General features: G+C 49.5%; 2 protein-coding genes across 3 annotated transcripts; both read right to left on the bottom strand.

Moving 5' to 3' along the window:
* Positions 1-2110: 2110 nt before the first annotated feature.
* On the bottom strand, positions 2111-6502 carry LOC100825841 (monosaccharide-sensing protein 2). Of its 2 annotated transcripts, none has more exons than XM_024461611.1 (6): positions 6278-6502; positions 5999-6096; positions 5069-5635; positions 3850-4799; positions 2989-3176; positions 2111-2886 (listed from the first exon to the last, which is right to left on the bottom strand). In XM_024461611.1, exons 2-6 carry the CDS (start codon positions 6075-6077, stop codon positions 2445-2447), a joined length of 2226 nt encoding a protein of 741 aa, XP_024317379.1. In that variant the 5' UTR covers positions 6078-6096; positions 6278-6502; the 3' UTR covers positions 2111-2444. The 2 variants fall into 2 exon arrangements, with proteins under 2 accessions (XP_024317379.1, XP_003574265.1); XM_003574217.4 differs by having other exon boundaries at positions 6273-6498.
* Positions 6503-12726: 6224 nt separating this feature from the next.
* LOC100825529 (protein PLASTID MOVEMENT IMPAIRED 1) lies at positions 12727-16223 on the bottom strand. The gene has a single exon (XM_003574216.4). The coding sequence runs from the start codon at positions 15521-15523 to the stop codon at positions 13037-13039; it is 2487 nt and encodes an 828-aa protein (XP_003574264.1). The 5' UTR covers positions 15524-16223; the 3' UTR covers positions 12727-13036.
* Between the last annotated feature and the right edge of the window lie 10 nt (positions 16224-16233).

The following is a 16233-nucleotide window of genomic DNA, read 5'->3' as shown; positions in this document are numbered from 1 at the left end:
CGCTCGTCCTCCTCCGCCCCATCGCCACCATGATCGATCTTTCTCCTCTTCTTCCTCTGTTGCTCGCCTTCCTTCCCTGTCCCCATCCATTGTTCTTGATTGTTGACCTGCCGGTTCAGATGTGTAGTTCTTTCTCCTTTGTCCCTGCATACAGAGGCATTGTTGTTGGTTTTTGATCTGTCGGTTTTTCTTTAAATTGAGAATACATATCTACGAGGTATTGTGACTGATGAGTATCATGTGAGTTTTTATTTTAGATCCATCATGTACAATGATTTTGTGCTGTAATTTTGAAGTACCATCATGTATCATGTAATTTTGAATTTTTGTACTGTGATTTTTGAGTACCATCATGTACCTTGGGTACATGACAAGGTTATATTTCATGAATGTTTGTGTTGTGATTTTATACTGATACATGATGTATACGGTCTTGATATGTGAGGTACTTAAAAATTGTTAAGATACATGTGATGTACCCATACGATGTACCCATACGATGTACTCGTCTCAGAAGAGGTACCAAATTTTGACAGATTTTTTTTTCTGATACATGTGATGTACCACACCATGTACTCGTCTTTTTAAGTACATGTACACGATGTACTTAAAAATGGTCTCATAAGTCCAAGTACACGATGTAGTTAAAAATTGTCTCATAAGTCTTGTACTTAAAAATTGAGATCATGTTGTACTAACTTTCATTTGTTGTACATGTACCTGACACATTTTATCTCGTATACATTTTTTACTAAACAAATTTGTTTTTTTACCTTTGTTTGATGTACATGTACCTGTCACACGTAATATGTACTATCGAATAAACTTAGTACCCAAAAAACAAATGTTAGAGGAAAAAGTGAGAACGAAAATACTATCGAATAAACTTAGTAACCAAAAAATAAATGTTAGAGAAAAAAGTGAGAACGAAAATACGCATGTGTTGTGGCTCGACACAGATGAGAGAAAGAATCAAAGTAAACGAAAAAAGTAAGGAGAGAGAAAAGAAAAGGTTGTCAGGTCCCATACAAAAAGTCCGTGACATCCTTTTTTAATCATGTATCTCTAATAAAGTTTGTGCATCTAACATCTTTTCTTAATCATGTATCTCTAATATAGTGGGACCACTGTGTTAGCATACCTATGTAAAAAACTGTGTGGCTACCATCGTAGGTGCAAATGTCGTAGAAGACACCGCCTTGGCTTTACAGTTTCGTAGCCACGTCGCGCACGCGCATAAACTACTCCAGCATAGGTGAATGGCCACGAACGAATATGACGGTGCTGGCTGAGTACGTAGATGGCTAAGGCGTCAACGCCCAACTGCCGCGGCACGGGAGCTAGCCGGGCTGGCTCTCACAGGTAATACTAACAGGTATTTACCATTATCTCAGTTACTGCACCCAGTTGTGCAATGCAATCATATCTCAGTTAGTCACGTACTCCTTGCCACGGACAGTGATACAACCACGGAAGTGGAATGCGAAGCTTCAGAAGTCTCAACCAGTCACAAGCTTCCAACCATCTCGGGTCTCGGGAGATCGCTTTACCATCGCCCTAACCTCGAAGGTTACCGTACTATGGCACACGTGACGTCGCTTTTTTCCGACCGCTCTTGGGTCACCAAAACAACCATGAAAGAAAAACCAACAGCTTTTTAGGCTCCACTCCACTGACAGTTAGTAGGATACTCGGACCTCTCTCTTTTCAAGGTGTACTTTCGATCTCCGGCTCCGTTGGAGACAGTAGCCACCTGACCAAATCACATCTTCTGTGAAGTACAACATCAAAAATAATAATTAAGCTCACTCTTTTAGTGTATGATTTACTAATATCACATGGCTTCGGTCAGCTCTGTCTTCTGTGCCCAGTGATACCATAACGCAAAAGAATTATGAACACCTCATTGGTTCTGAAACTGTTTTTTTTATAAAATAGTCCAGTATTTCTCGCCGACTAATAAATAAAAGAGCACTCCAAATAGGCATATGCATACTTCTTTACCAGAAAAAAAACAGGCCTGATTTTCTGGGTTTCAGAAGAAAGGAATCCACTGTCAGATGTAGCCAGAAACATAACCACGGTGCTGAAGAACCGGCTAGTTCACAGCTCACAGCCAAGAGCGAGAGATTAGACTGAGAAGGACCAAAAAAACAGTAACATAAATTGTGACAAAACACTAGTTACAGAGGCAAGAAAATTCCCAACAGCCAACAACACGAACAGAAATTCACAAAGCGGAAAGAACAGATGATCTAAATACATATTCTAGTTCCGAAAGCCGGTCTACGACAGGATTCAGCCACAGTTTTCATATCATCTCTTTAGGCCCAACGTCCATGCTCTCTCAAGAGTTTCTTTGACAGAGCATCGCAGGTTAACCATGGTGTAGGTTCGAAAGCACAAAATTATCATCAGTGATGCGGATCACGAGATCAGAGCAACTAATCCCTGGCTTCCTTACCCTGCTTTGCCCCGACAGAGAAGAACTCGGTAATGACCTCCAGGGGCATGCCCTTTGTCTCTGGAACCTTCATGTAGACAAATACAAAGGCTAGTATGCAAACGACAGCATATATTCCGAAAACTCCAGCAAGTCCGATGGCGTTAAGCATCACAGGAAGAGTGTACGTTACGATAATGTCACCAATCCAGAAAGTTAGGGCGCAGATGGCTATGCAGATGCCACGGACAGAGGTGGGGAAAATTTCTGCACAAAGGATGTTCGGGATAGGCCCAAACCCCATGACGAAGAAGCAGAAATAAACTATGACACTGATAGTTGATAGTGCGGCATGCACCATGGTTCCGACATCCAGAATGTTTACCAGAACCAAGATAGCCAATGCTACAATCAAGATAGGGATTGTCGTGAGGAGAAGAAACCTGAAAGAGAAACAAATTGGAAGAATGATTACTCGTCTGTTTGCATTCAACAATGTATATTCAATCACAAGTAAACAATAGCATGCAGATGTGAAGTCTAACCTTCTTCCTGACATATCCATGAGCCTCATGGCAATACCAATACTTGGAAGCATCAGCAAGGTTGTCAAGGCACTGATAAGAATAGATGCAGACGAAGAGCTTAATCCAAGGTTTGATAGAAGAATACCGACACCTGCCTGCTCGAGAATCTGAGGGGTGTAGTAGAGAACTCCATTGATACCGGCAAACTGAACAAAATAATAAAGTTAATAATCAGCACCATAGATTTTGGTAAGCGATAGTTAGGTAAAAACGTACTAAAGTGAAACATATAAGAAAAAAAGGAACCATCAGGACCAGCGAGAAGACTGAATTAATGTCACCATTTATTCTAGAAAGGCTAGAGTTATATCCAGCAAATAGATTTACAAATGCCCCTGCAAGTGCAGGGAACAAAAGAAGACCAAAAAGCCAGCATATTGTTTCTATGCTGCCGACCAAATACCTATTAATCAAGTTCTGTGACCTAATGTCCAGATGCCCACTTCCAGCAGCTCCTTTATTATCTTATCCACTAAAATGTTTTTATGTGTTTCTACCGCAGCAAAAAAAGAAGTTTATAATGTATACTATAAGATGTCAAAATTGATGTTACTTGTACAAATACTGAACGCATATTGCTAGCATTTACAGTTTTATAGGAAGAATTATGTTATCCAGTTTAGCATTATCATAATATCAAGTTTATTTCCTTCTTTGGAAAACTAGCAACATGATTTCCAAAGATGCTCCCATTTAATCTCTTTTAGTTTGAAGGGAAAAAATAAGCAGTAATAAATGCTTTTGGTGTTTCGGAAGTGCAAAATTAGGCTATACATATGTAGGCATTTATATATGTGACAAAGGCAAAAACAAGTTTACCTGCTGCAGGATCTGTAATCCTATGCCAACAAAGAGTGCATGCTTCACACCAGGTTCAAATAGGTCTGCCCACTTTGGACCCTTAGCAGCTGCCTCAGATGGATGTACCATGGCAGGACCAGCCAGCTGTTGCTCCATCAGGTCCTTTGAGTAAAGAGCAGGTTGGCTCACTAGAGCGGCTGCCTGAATGAACTCACCACCAGGAGGAACATCACCTCCTGGCATTGACAATATAGAGCCCCTACGATCACTTGGCACGCCCTCTTCATGCAAGTAGATACGTTGAAAGCCACCTTCTTTTTGCCCATCTGCGCCTTCTCTCTCAGTCCACTTCCAAGCCAACTGCCATCCCCCACCAATCCCCATGCTGCTTACTGCGTCCCCTCCCTGCATACTACTACTTCTTCCCACAGCACCCATTATACTGCCATGAGGTGCAGCAATCTCCTTACCTTCCACGCTTGTGGCTTGACGAGAAATAAGCGGGCTTTGGAGGCTATCCTCAATGTCATCTCCACCATGGTCCGATGCATAGTCTTCATCATCTCTATGACTCTCGGCTTCCCAGTCAGCTTTAGCCTGCTGCTGTTCCGCCACGCTAAACATGCTGCCAAAGTTAGGAAACAGCGTGCTCCGCATGCTACCCATTACCTCAGGCATCTTCTCATGGACACTTCCAAAAAGAGTCACAAGAGGGTCCACAAGAGATTTACCCTGGCTAACCATACTCCCATGGCGAGACATGAGACCCAACGCACTTCCAAGTGCACTGCCGCCCCTAACAGGACGGGCGACCCAAGATAGTCCTTCTTCAGGGCCATACAGTTTGATCTTCTCTGGATCTGGAGCCAGCCCTTCGTCAGCAAGCTCATCGTCTGGGCCAATTATGTATTCCTCAATATATGTATCTTTTCCAACACCCAATCCTTCGACGAGAAGGGCCATTTCCCCTGCACAGTTAATCGAATATGAGAAAACTCATCATACATATCTCCAGTTGCAATATCTAGTATTACTCTCACATAATTATAAGGCACATAATTATACGCGCAGTCAACGCTTTAAAACTTTGACTATAATTTTGGCTTATATATACTTTGTCGTATTACTCACATGCTCAATTAATATTTTTTGTCGTACAATAGTGGTCAAAGTTTTAGAGCGCTCCTGCGTAATTATATGCCTTAAATTTTGGGATATCTAGGAAAGACAGACAAACCTGAGACGTCTTCCCTTCCCCGCAGTCTTTGCAACACTCGTTTGGCCTCAGCCATTCTTCCTTTGCTCACAAGCCATCTTGGCGATTCAGGCAAATAGAAGACGGTCAGTGCAAAGTATATAAGTGACGGGATCGACAAAACCCCAAGCATGATCCTCCAATCAGGCTGTGGCATGAGGGACATCGTAAACACCATGCAATAAGAAAGGAACATCCCTCCTGACCCACTAAACTGCGGCAGCGTGTTCAGCAGTCCTCTGATGTCCGTTGGCGCGGTCTCCGAAATGTACAAAGGGACAAGGGTGACAGCCAAACCGATACCAAACCCATCGATGAGCCTCGCCAAGAGTAACACATACACGCTCGGCGCCCAGAGCATCACCAGCCCACTGACAAAGTAGAGGACAGCCGAAGCGATCAGCAGGGGTCGCCTACCAACAGCATCAGCCACCGCCCCGGAGAATGTCGTGATTACTGTCGCCCCGATGAGCGACATAGCCACGATGAGGCCCTCGATCAGGGGCTGGCTCTCCAGGCTGAATTCCTTCTTTATGTACAGGACAGCACCTGAAGGGATCACCCCAGCAAGTCAAACATGGTCAGCTTGAAGTCAAACAATCAGCATCAATTCGGAATTCTAAAACATACTGATGCAGACGGTATCATCAAGGTCCAGAAGCACAGATCGTGCATCGGATCCATTAAGAAAATACATAATTCTTGCGAGAATTTCACTGCAGTGGCTTGATCAATTTCAAAAGATCGGGGAACAAGAAAGAATTTTCATTAAGCAAGTCCATCAAATTCGCCATGATCTGAGCCGGCAAGATTCCCAATAATTGCTACCTAACACGGGCCCCCCTAGCACAACATAAAGACATGGCATCCAACCGCGATGGCCCGAAAGCCTTCTCCCGGAGCGTGAATTACCTGCAATGGTTGCATTATCCCAGCCCTGCAGCAGGTTGCCGATGGACGCCGCTATGGCGACAAGCACGGCGCCCGACATGGCCACCGAATCTACCGCCCTGCACACAGCACAATCACCATCAACAACAAAAACAGCACTCATCAGATGTAAAACTCAACAGCAACACCCAAGAGCAAAACCAGATTCGAAAGCGGAACAGAGCCGCCCTCTCCTCAACGCCACACACACACACACGGCAGAGGAGAAGAAAAAGAGCTTCGCTAGCGCGCTTACCTGACCTCGGCCACCAAGATTCAGGATCTCCGATCTGGGGCAGGACCTCGCGGGGAGGAATCTGGCGAGCAGGGTGGGTATATAAGAGGAGGGGTATCCGTACCAACTTCCGACGCTCTCCCTCCCGCGGCGCGAGCGCTGCGGTGTCGACTACGCCCGGAGGACCACGAGGAAACGGGGGGAGCGAGATGAGGGGTGTGTGCGAGTGCGTGGGGGTGGGGGAGACTCTGTGGACTATCATCTGGGGGTGGTGACACGATATTTTATGATATTCCTTCCACTCGCCGCTGCTTAGCTCCTCTGCTGCTGCCGCGTGGGGCCGAGGATTTTCCTGGGCCACGAGGCAGAGAGTGGTGTAGGTTTACTCCTCGGTGGGAGAAACATTCGGAATGTTGATTGACAGGTGGGCCACCGCTGGCAGAGCCGCATATGGGAATTATTGAATGGGGTAGGCAAGCAAGGATCCAGCCTCTCTGCCTCGTGCTGGACAACTAGCCATTTTGTACTTGTGCTATTTACTAAGGAAATTTTGGAACGTATATTTGATGTGTTGGCACATGCTCACGAAGAAGAATAATGGGCAATGCTAAATTCCAGATGGGTGTGCTAGCTTGCAACAGGGCGTACAAAATTTTCAGAGTTCATGTTCCATACATGTTCTGTGTTTGAACCGTGTCTCGGTATGAGTCCAATGGTTCAAGCGATTCTTATTTCTTAGGGCATCTTTTGATGGTCCCATGATCTGAAGAAGATTGTGGTTCTCGGTTTGAAGATCCACACTCATGTTTCTCTAGGCTTCTTCTTTTTCGGGGGTTTCAAGCTCGGAAGAAGGTTTGGAACAAAGTTTTTGGCAAAATTTCAATAGGTTTCAATGGGAAATACGGAGTACTCCACAAAAGCATGACTGGTTCGATGTGGCATATATTGATGGTTTGCATTCAATGGCCTCGCTTCATAGGCATTCCCTCGACAGCTAATTCCATCTTTCACAACCTTGATCATCATTAATCCTCGTGTCCTCAAACGAGCGCTAGGATGGGAGGAGGGACAAGAGGGTGCTTAACAAAATTCTATTTCGAGGTGTTTCGTTTGTACTTTCACAATGGATCTGGATCTCACCACAATTTATTATTTAATCGTAATCTACACATTTCTATCTCGATTATTCCGTACATAATTCGCAATAGCATATTGACCTACCCTAAATAATCGCTCCTATGGGCATCCAGGCCCCACGCAAAAGATCACAAAACAGATATTATCGCAAGGGGAGATGGGCACAACAGTTCTTGAAACGGACGGCTGCGGACCACGTTGCTCCGGAGATCGAGTGGCCCCGTCGGCCTCTAGACAATCTGGAGAGTACCTGAGAAGAATAGCAGGAGAAAACGGGCCCCTGCGCGTCGTCGCCGGCGACGCTCGTCACGACGGCGACACATTCTTTGCTTTATTCGAAAATGGTGCCGTGTGATTGCTGCAGCGAGGAGGACACGTCACTCTCGTCTCGTCTTTAATTTTTCGTGCGGTGGTTTTGGTCGATCTAGATGCGCCTGCCGTGGCATCAGCGGTCGACCCCGGTTTGATGATGAATTAGGCATCAATTAATTAATAGAGTATATATTTGTTTCAGGAGCCACCTAGATGGCAAGTAGATCTTGCTTCGCTTGCATAGTGGGTCTACCTATAGCTAGTTTCAAAAAAAGTTATTCATGGGATATGATGTGACACGGCAAATAATATCTTCTCATTTAGTGCCAGTTCGGTTGTGCCCAACCCGGCTGGGATCAACGAGGAATGATGCAATTTTAGTTCAACTTCCCTCAAATCCTCTTCAATCCTTGCAGGAAATCTTGCAAACGAACAGGGCTTTAAGTGTGAGATTGCTACAGGTTTGCATACAAAAAATATCTTTTGTTGGCGTGGTTCGATGAGAATTAGACATCATTTATATTTTCAAATTTTTATGACGTGTAGTCATGTATGTGTACCTTGTTTGATCATGTGTGTAACTGGAAAAATAATGCTGATTTATGTTTTAGATTCAAATGTTGATTTATGTGTGCGCATCTCCTAGACCGATGCTTATCTAGAAGTTGAGGTCGGTCAGATAGATCTACAATTTATCTTATGTCTCGGGGACTGCGGGGCACACGCTTATCACTGCATGTAAGTGTGACGATATGCTTAGGCTCATTTTTGGTTGCTGAAATGTATTGTGATGAACTTATTTTATGATCTATTGAAGTTGATTAGCCAAACCGAAAAATAATCAAAACCTAGTTGAAAACGCTGGATTATCATAATCCGCCGCAATGTCCAACGCAGCCTTATCCCAATGATGACTAAACCTAGGTGGGTAGATTGCATGGCTACATACTTCATCAATTAGCCAAGGTTCCATTTGCCTCGTGCGGCTAAATGAATTTAGGAGAATGTAAGAATTTCATTATCTTTTGGTCCTTGCATCTAAAGGATGCACCCAACTTTTTATAGAGATTATGAGATATGTAAAACATCAACGGAACCAACCATAAATATAAGAAAGAAAGTGACGACAAACTCCAATAAACCTATCCAAGAACGACGGTTGACATAACTATTAACTAGTGAAGGCTAGACTGCAAGTGTGTGCCGAGGGAAGCGATTCACCATATTAATATTACAAGGCAACGCCTACAAAATACATTTGTTTTGAAAAGTAGTTATATCGGCATGTCTATACATACACAGGTTCATTAGGTGATGACTAGGGATTCAAACTACCAATTTATGTCCTCCTATCCGACCAGTCATGCGCCATAGGAAGGGTTTCATCAGGAACTTGTGATGGCCTAACAAAAAAGTTTGATCGGAAAGCAAGTTTGATTGCTTGCACGGAAAATTTCATGGTTTCCACCTACCGAAATTTTATATCCAAGTTAAGCCAATTTGTTAGTTAACGTAAATTTTTTTTTTGCTTTGAACTACTGGAAATGTGTTTGTTTCAATCAAACATTGCTTCCAAAGATAACAATTAAAAAATTCGCCTACGAGGAAATAGAATTTGCTCTCATACAAAAAGAATTGTTCCTTGGATAGGTTTCCCGCCGTCTAGACGCAATACCAATGTCGTCTACCCTAATAGTGCCTGATAGGGCACGCGTGTGGGGTCGTAGAAGCACATGGTCCATGCCATGTTGATGGCGAGTACGACATGCCGGTGAGACTCGAAGCATGCTCACATGACGACAAACATCATGTCCACGGATGTACGCCTTCGTGGAGTAACGTTCGACGAGATCAGAGGTCTGACAAGATTGGAAAGGTGGCCGTGCTAATCGACGACGAACATGAAAGCTGGAGCGATGACCATCCCATCGGATTGGCAATGACAAGAGCATGGCGCAGAGCAGTCACGGACAACGTGTCACTGAGCATAGCTTTGCAACTCCCCACCCCCCACCCCCTCTTGCTCCCTGACAAATTGAATTCTAGAAACTGTTGTCCGAATAGGTGGCATTAATTGGAGGCTAACTATTGGTGGTTGGGGAGAAAATTGAAAGTGTAAAAGAAAGAGCATCGCTATGCGTACCATTAAAAACATATGATTTTTACGACGTGTACTGTGTTTTTCTTTGTCGATTCATCAACGGAGCAGCGGTATCATAGCTTGCCATGTAAGGGACCGGGTTTATCACCATCCATGATGCGTTCAATGATTTCAGATTTCCACTATTTGAGGCGGGCGGTTAATGCATGTGGCTTTTCAAAACATACGAGCAGGTGTTTAATTTGTGTATTAAGCATATGCATGTTGTTATGCAATTTCATTACGAGATACATTGAATAAAAAGATGGATCTAGATATGTTGATTTTGGAGAAAATTGAGCTTTTAGTTGTATAGCGGATCTTCGTTGCTTATGTTCGTTTCAATCGTTGTTTAAAAAATAATAACTCCAACTATTTTCTAGTAAAGGTTTTATAGTGTGTAGAGTCTTTCTCTAAAAAATCGGGAAATTAAACAAGACCGAACGGAGCATCGTATCAGACTACCGATGTGCGGGCAGTATAGTATTTCCGGCTATTTTGTCGTAGCCGGTGAAAGCACAGTTGGAGAGGCCAACTTTTTTCTTCCTCTTGCGACTAGTCAAGGGAGTTAGTACAGACGCATGTACTCATTCCAACCCATATTACTTACCTCAAATTTAGTCAAATATGAATGTATCTATGTTAAAAAAATCTAAATACATGTAATATTTCGATAAGTAATTCTGACGGGAGAGATTACAACTTTACGTGTGCTGAACGGAGGCTTAACATCCTCCTGGTTTGGTTTAGCACTGTGCTGAATTTTCTACATGAAGCATGGCCCACACTAATCATTATAGTACTCCATGGCAGCGTTGCTTTCACGAGCACATCAACGTCAGCCTTTTCTTTTTTGATTGAAGCTTCCATGGCAGTATTCCGGAGCCCACGTATACATTCAGACTACCACGTCACCGCAGCTTAAACCGGCCGATGGAATTGCACGTCCGCCTCAACGTGGGCGCAGTAAAACTAAAGCATCACGAGCTCGCCGCCGGCCGGCAGGCAGAGAGAGCCACCCGTATTTCTCCCCCGTCCGTCCGATCGGACCTGGCGTGCTGGCACGACGGCTACAGATCCAACACGCCTGCCAGTGGTTTTGGCTTAAACTCTGGTGGTCCAGCAGTAGATTCCCGAAACCTGAAGCATGAGCGCCCTCCAACTTGGAATTTTCCGTTTGCTAATTGATGAATATACGCATGGGCGCGTACAGGTGGCGGCAGGAAGATTCTCGTCTCCCCGATGAGTCACCCCGTCGGCGACGTCAAGGCGGCGTGTGGGCGGAGGCTCCCATGCTTGCTTGGCTCGATTGGGCGCTGCGTGTGTTTTATGCGGCCGGAAACGTCTCGACCCGGGGGCACGGAAACGTCTCGTCCGTCCGTCCGAAAACCTTTGCCGATCTGGAACGAAACACCGGAACGCCGCGTGCACATCGGGCGCCAACGGCTTCCCCGTTTTCGTCTCCGCGACCGGCCGGGCGTACGTGGCGTGCACGTCCTTTTTGGTGTGCAGCTCGTAGCTTCTTTTTCTCGAAAGAAAACCTCGTGAACGCCGTGTGTGTTTCCTTGTGTGGTCTACGGTACACGCCGGAAATGCTCGGATACGTACGTACATTGGGTCCCTCGGCTCTCGCACAGATCGTCTCATGTGCTTTCCGCAAAAAGAAAAGCTCGTCTCATGTGCCCAATGCTTGGGGTCGTACGTCGCACAGATCGCTCATGTGCCGTACACCGGGTGGCTGGGCCCCTAAGAAAACTTATCACGTGCACAGTGCGCGCAGATCGATCTCATGGATCGCATTGTACGTGTCAACTTGTGCAGTTAGACCGGACGTCACTTTCTGTTCACCGTACGTACGTGCAGGCATGAACGGGACACCGTAACATGCAGGACTGCTTCTCGCTGTAAGCGCCACACGTACGAAAGCAACGTTAGTGCAGGACGTTATTAAACAATCGATATAGGTACAATTGACTCGTCCCAATGCTTACAAAGCCAAATAAAACGAAAGAGCACTCTTAACTAACTTGTGGGCATCGATATTAGAAGATCTTCCTCGTGAACGAAACGGACATCAGGAAAATTCCGGCTTCTTGCTCCAATCTCCCGAAGAATAGCACTATACCAGCATCGGCTTTCTTCGATAATTTCCTTGATCACCACCGCTGCATCAGATGCAATATAGAATTCTGCACATGAAGATCCTTGGCAAGCGCAAGAGCTTCGCAGCAGGCAAGTGCCTCTAGGGTAGGAGGATCAGTAATCGCATCAAATATACGCGCCGATGAGCCTTGGTAGCGGACCTCCGGTTGCCGAAAGGAAAACCTCTCTCGACGGATATTAATTTGCTGTTGGGTTTTCAGTATGCATAAATTTCTATTACTTGGGCTTACGAGGCCCAGTGGGCGTGGATCTAATGATCTAACGGGAAACGGGCCTTTTGACTTTGAAGCCTTTTTCACCATCGATCTAGGCTGGCACAAAAGAAGCTTTCAGAAACATGGAGGGCCACTGGTCCAGTGGCTGGGAGTAGGCTGGCCATGTTCTCTTGAACTGTACTTTTTTGGGCGTTCTTGGACGAAGATCTGGTGGGGCTTCTCATAAACAGTGAAGATTCGAATGGGGCCGCCTATTCCATTGCATTTTAGTTTCGAGCTGGGCCGGCATGTGTGGCTGGATTCATCTCCAATTTTGGTGGATAATGTAGCTGTTACCATCCGCTCAAAAAAAATGTAGCTGTTACTTGTTAGAACTATTTAATGAATAAATTCCCTGTTGCTAAAACGAGGTAAAGTACATTTTTTTCTCAGAAAGAAAAGTAAACTAGAACACTCAATGTAAGGAGATTGAACGAAAGTAAATTTACTTTTAAAAAACTAGAGCAAATTGAATCTTTGAACGCTGACACGCTGCTTAGAATATTTGAAGTCTTCTCGTTGAAAAATGCGCCTTGGGGTAGCATGACACGACGGTATAAACCTGCCTGTAACAAACGGGTCAACTCTAGCACACACACTGAACAAAATCCACCAGCACAGATACACGATATAAACCTGCCTGTAACAAACGGGTCAACACGCGTTTATCCTGTACTACTGCTGTATGCACTATTGAAATCTGCATATGTACCACGCACCCCACGGCACCGATCACAAGTCACCACTCGTAAAACGTTGCAGCTCCGTCAGGGACGATGTCACGTGCTGCCGGCGGCGGCGGTGCCAATCTTCACGTCCGGGTTGCGCACCGTCTTGAGCCACATCCCGGCGAGCACCCGCGAAGACAGGCTCCACACCACGTCACTCCGCCGCTGCTGTTGCTGCTGCCTCGCCCTCGCCTGCGGCGTCGTGGCCCTCCTGCTGCCGGCGCGGCCAGGCCCGTGGGCCAGCGCCCACTGCATCGCCGTCAGCTTCTCCCTCTCCGCGCGCCAGCTCGCGCTCCCTCCTTCCGTCGAGCACCTCGCCTGCACCCCGCCCACGTGCAGGCTCCTCACCTTCAACCTCCCGCCGGCGACCCCCGCCGCGCCCAGCATCCGCGCCGACTGCACGACGGCGACCATGGGCGCGCCCACCGCCTCGTACCGCCGCGACGGGTCCCGCAGCTGCACGGCCGCCACCACCGTGACGCGCCCGTCTGATCCGCCGCCGCCGGACTCCGACCACCACTCGTCGGCCGGCACCAGCGAGCCAAACACGTCCGCCGCCGTCTCCCCCGCGGCCACCTCGAACGGCGCGCCCTCGTCGGCCATCTCGGCCTGGACCATGAGCGCGTCCACCGCCATGGCCTCCAGCTTCTGCAGCGAGAAGGCCAGCACCTCATCCACCGTCTCCGGGTCGCTCCCCCCCGCGCTCCAGAACCCGGTGGCCACGCGCTCCCTCCGGCCCTCTGACACGGCGGCGGCCAGCCTCCGGACCAGCCGCACCGACCTCGCTGCGCTCGAGCTCGCGGTTGCGCCGCCCTCCTCGGTGCGCCGCCCTGCGATCACGGCCTCCGCGATGCCCTCGAACCCAACCTGCTCGGGCGTCTTCCCGGTCAGGCTTTCCATGCTCCCCAGCGACGCCATCTTGTCCCGGACCGCGTCGAGACCGCCCGCGGCCGCCATCTTCTGGAGCACGTCGAACCCGGTAGCGGCGGCCATGGCGCTCGGCAGCACGAACGGTCTCGACACCTGCATGGCGAGCTTCGGGGGAACGTCTCTGCTTGCGAGCGGCACGTCGAACGGGTTCATGGAAACCAAGAACCCGCCGTCGCGCGTTCGCACCGCCGGGCCGAGGCTCGGGCCCAAGTCCGGCACCACCGGCGACGGAGGCGTCTCTCTCAGCGCCGCCGCCTTCTTCTCCGACCTCGGCGTCATGGGTTGCTTCAGCTTCCTGCTGCCGTTCTTATCGTCGTCAGCCACCAGCTCGAGCTTCCTGAGGAACTCCACGGTCACCATCTCTTCATCCGCGTCGAGGTTCAGCTGCTGGCCCACTACCCTGGGCGACTTGCTATGGTTCCCGCCGCTCGTCATCAGCGCCTCGATGGCCTCGATCTGCTCGGCAATGGAGTCGAGCTCGCGCAGCGCGTCCCGCTGCTCCTGGAAGTGGACTACCTCCTTGACCTTCTCCACGCCCTTATCGATCACCTCGTACTGCTGGTAGTCGACGTCGCTGGCGGAAAGCTCGTCGTCGTCGCCGGTACTACGCTTGTCCTCCACGTTGAGCCGGTCGAGCAGCTGCCGGTAAGCTCTCATGGAAGGCGAGATAGCGCCGTCGCCGGATGAAAGCTTCGGCGTGCTGCTAGCCACGATGCTGAAAGATTTCTTGCTGTGAGTCCTCGCGCGAGCGGGGGACGGAGACGAGGACACGTCGGCGCTCCATCTCCCAGCAGCCGCGGCTTGCGTGTTGTAGAGGCGAAGCCCCGCGTCGTCCATGAGCTGGAACCCGAGCGTGAGCACGAGCTCGGCGCCGGCTGCCTTGCCTGCGAGGCGGAACGCGCGATCGAACCGGCGGACACGGCGGCCCTCGGAGCCGTTGATCTTGGCGAGGGAGTCGAGCACGAGCGCGCTGACGTCGACGGCGTAGGTCCCGAGGCGGACGTCCGCGGCCTCGACGGGGAGCACGGACACGACGAACGGCCGCGGCTCGAGTTTGAGGGGCTTCCCGGTGCCGTGTCCGCCGGTGAAGTAGAGGTTGCACCTGACGAAGAGCGTCTCGTCGAACTCCGCGGAGCCGTCGCGGGAGACGCGGGCCGGCATGGTCTGCATCGCGTCCTTGGATTCCGCCTTGCGGACGGAGACGGCGAGGCGGAGGCTGGCCATGGAGGCCGGCAGGCCGCGCACGGCGGCCACCTCCACGGAGAAGAGGCACCCGGCCCGGCGCTTCCCGATGCGGGACAGCGCGCGCATGGGCTTCTTCCAGCTGCTCCATGCCGACGCAGACGACGTCCCCTCGGCGGCGCTCCTCGAGTAGTCCTCGCTGGCGGCGGGCGCCGGAGGAGGAGTCCTCGAGCGCGGCGCGGCCCCTAGCCACGACGAGAGCGAGAGGCGCGACGAGCGCGCCCTTCGCCCCTCCCGTCCCGTCCCGTCCATGATGCGCGGGCCATCGTCGCCGGAACGCGCGATGGCGAGCGACGCGGTGCGCCGGTGGATGGCATCCGGCCGGTCCAGGTAGTCGCTCAGCTCGCCGCCACGCGACCCGGCCATGGGAACCGCACCTTGCTTGGCTGGCTTGCTCGCTCGTTAGCTCGCCGGCCCTCCACGACCTGTCCACGTACGTAGAGTACGTACACACTTGAGCAATCAGCTATTAGCCTTTTTTTTTCTCTTCCTCGAGCTGGACCAGGGAAGCTCGTGGTGCGGATCGTGATAGATATAGCTTTCCCCTTGGTCGTCGTGCACCGCGTTGGCGCCAAGCGGGAGTTGAATAAACCTGCCAACGAACGAACGAACTCGCGCGCGCGCGCCGTCATCCGCATCGGACGGCAGTGGCCCGCCGCCTCCGCGTGTCGTTGGTCCGATCCACGGCTCGTAAGTCGCAGCAGCGTCCGAATGGCTGGTGACTTGTCCACGGACCACGGAGACGGAGGGAGGTTAGGCTGGGTGGAACAGGAGGTGGCCACAGGAGAGGAAGAAGAGGCTGTGGCCACGCGGGGATCTGGTAATTGTGGCCTGCTTGCGATCAGGGCAAAGTTGATGTGATCCGGCGTTAATGCGACCGGGAAATTAAACGCGTCACATCGTTTTCTTCTTCCTCCTCCTCCTCCTCCTCCTCGATCCTTCGTTTACCCCGTAGTTACGTGTAGGTGGGATTGGCCGCTGGGGCTGGGGCACGAGCGTGTCAAGCACTCAAGCTCTCCGGCCGGCCGGGGAGGGAGGTTGGTTGGGTTGGGAGCGAGCCGGGCGGCGATGGTGCC

Source organism: Brachypodium distachyon, chromosome 3, assembly GCF_000005505.3.
Source record: "Brachypodium distachyon strain Bd21 chromosome 3, Brachypodium_distachyon_v3.0, whole genome shotgun sequence".
Lineage (NCBI taxonomy): Eukaryota > Viridiplantae > Streptophyta > Magnoliopsida > Poales > Poaceae > Brachypodium > Brachypodium distachyon.
The sequence above is the reverse complement of the archived record's forward strand: the minus strand, read 5'-3'. Positions and strand labels throughout refer to the sequence as shown.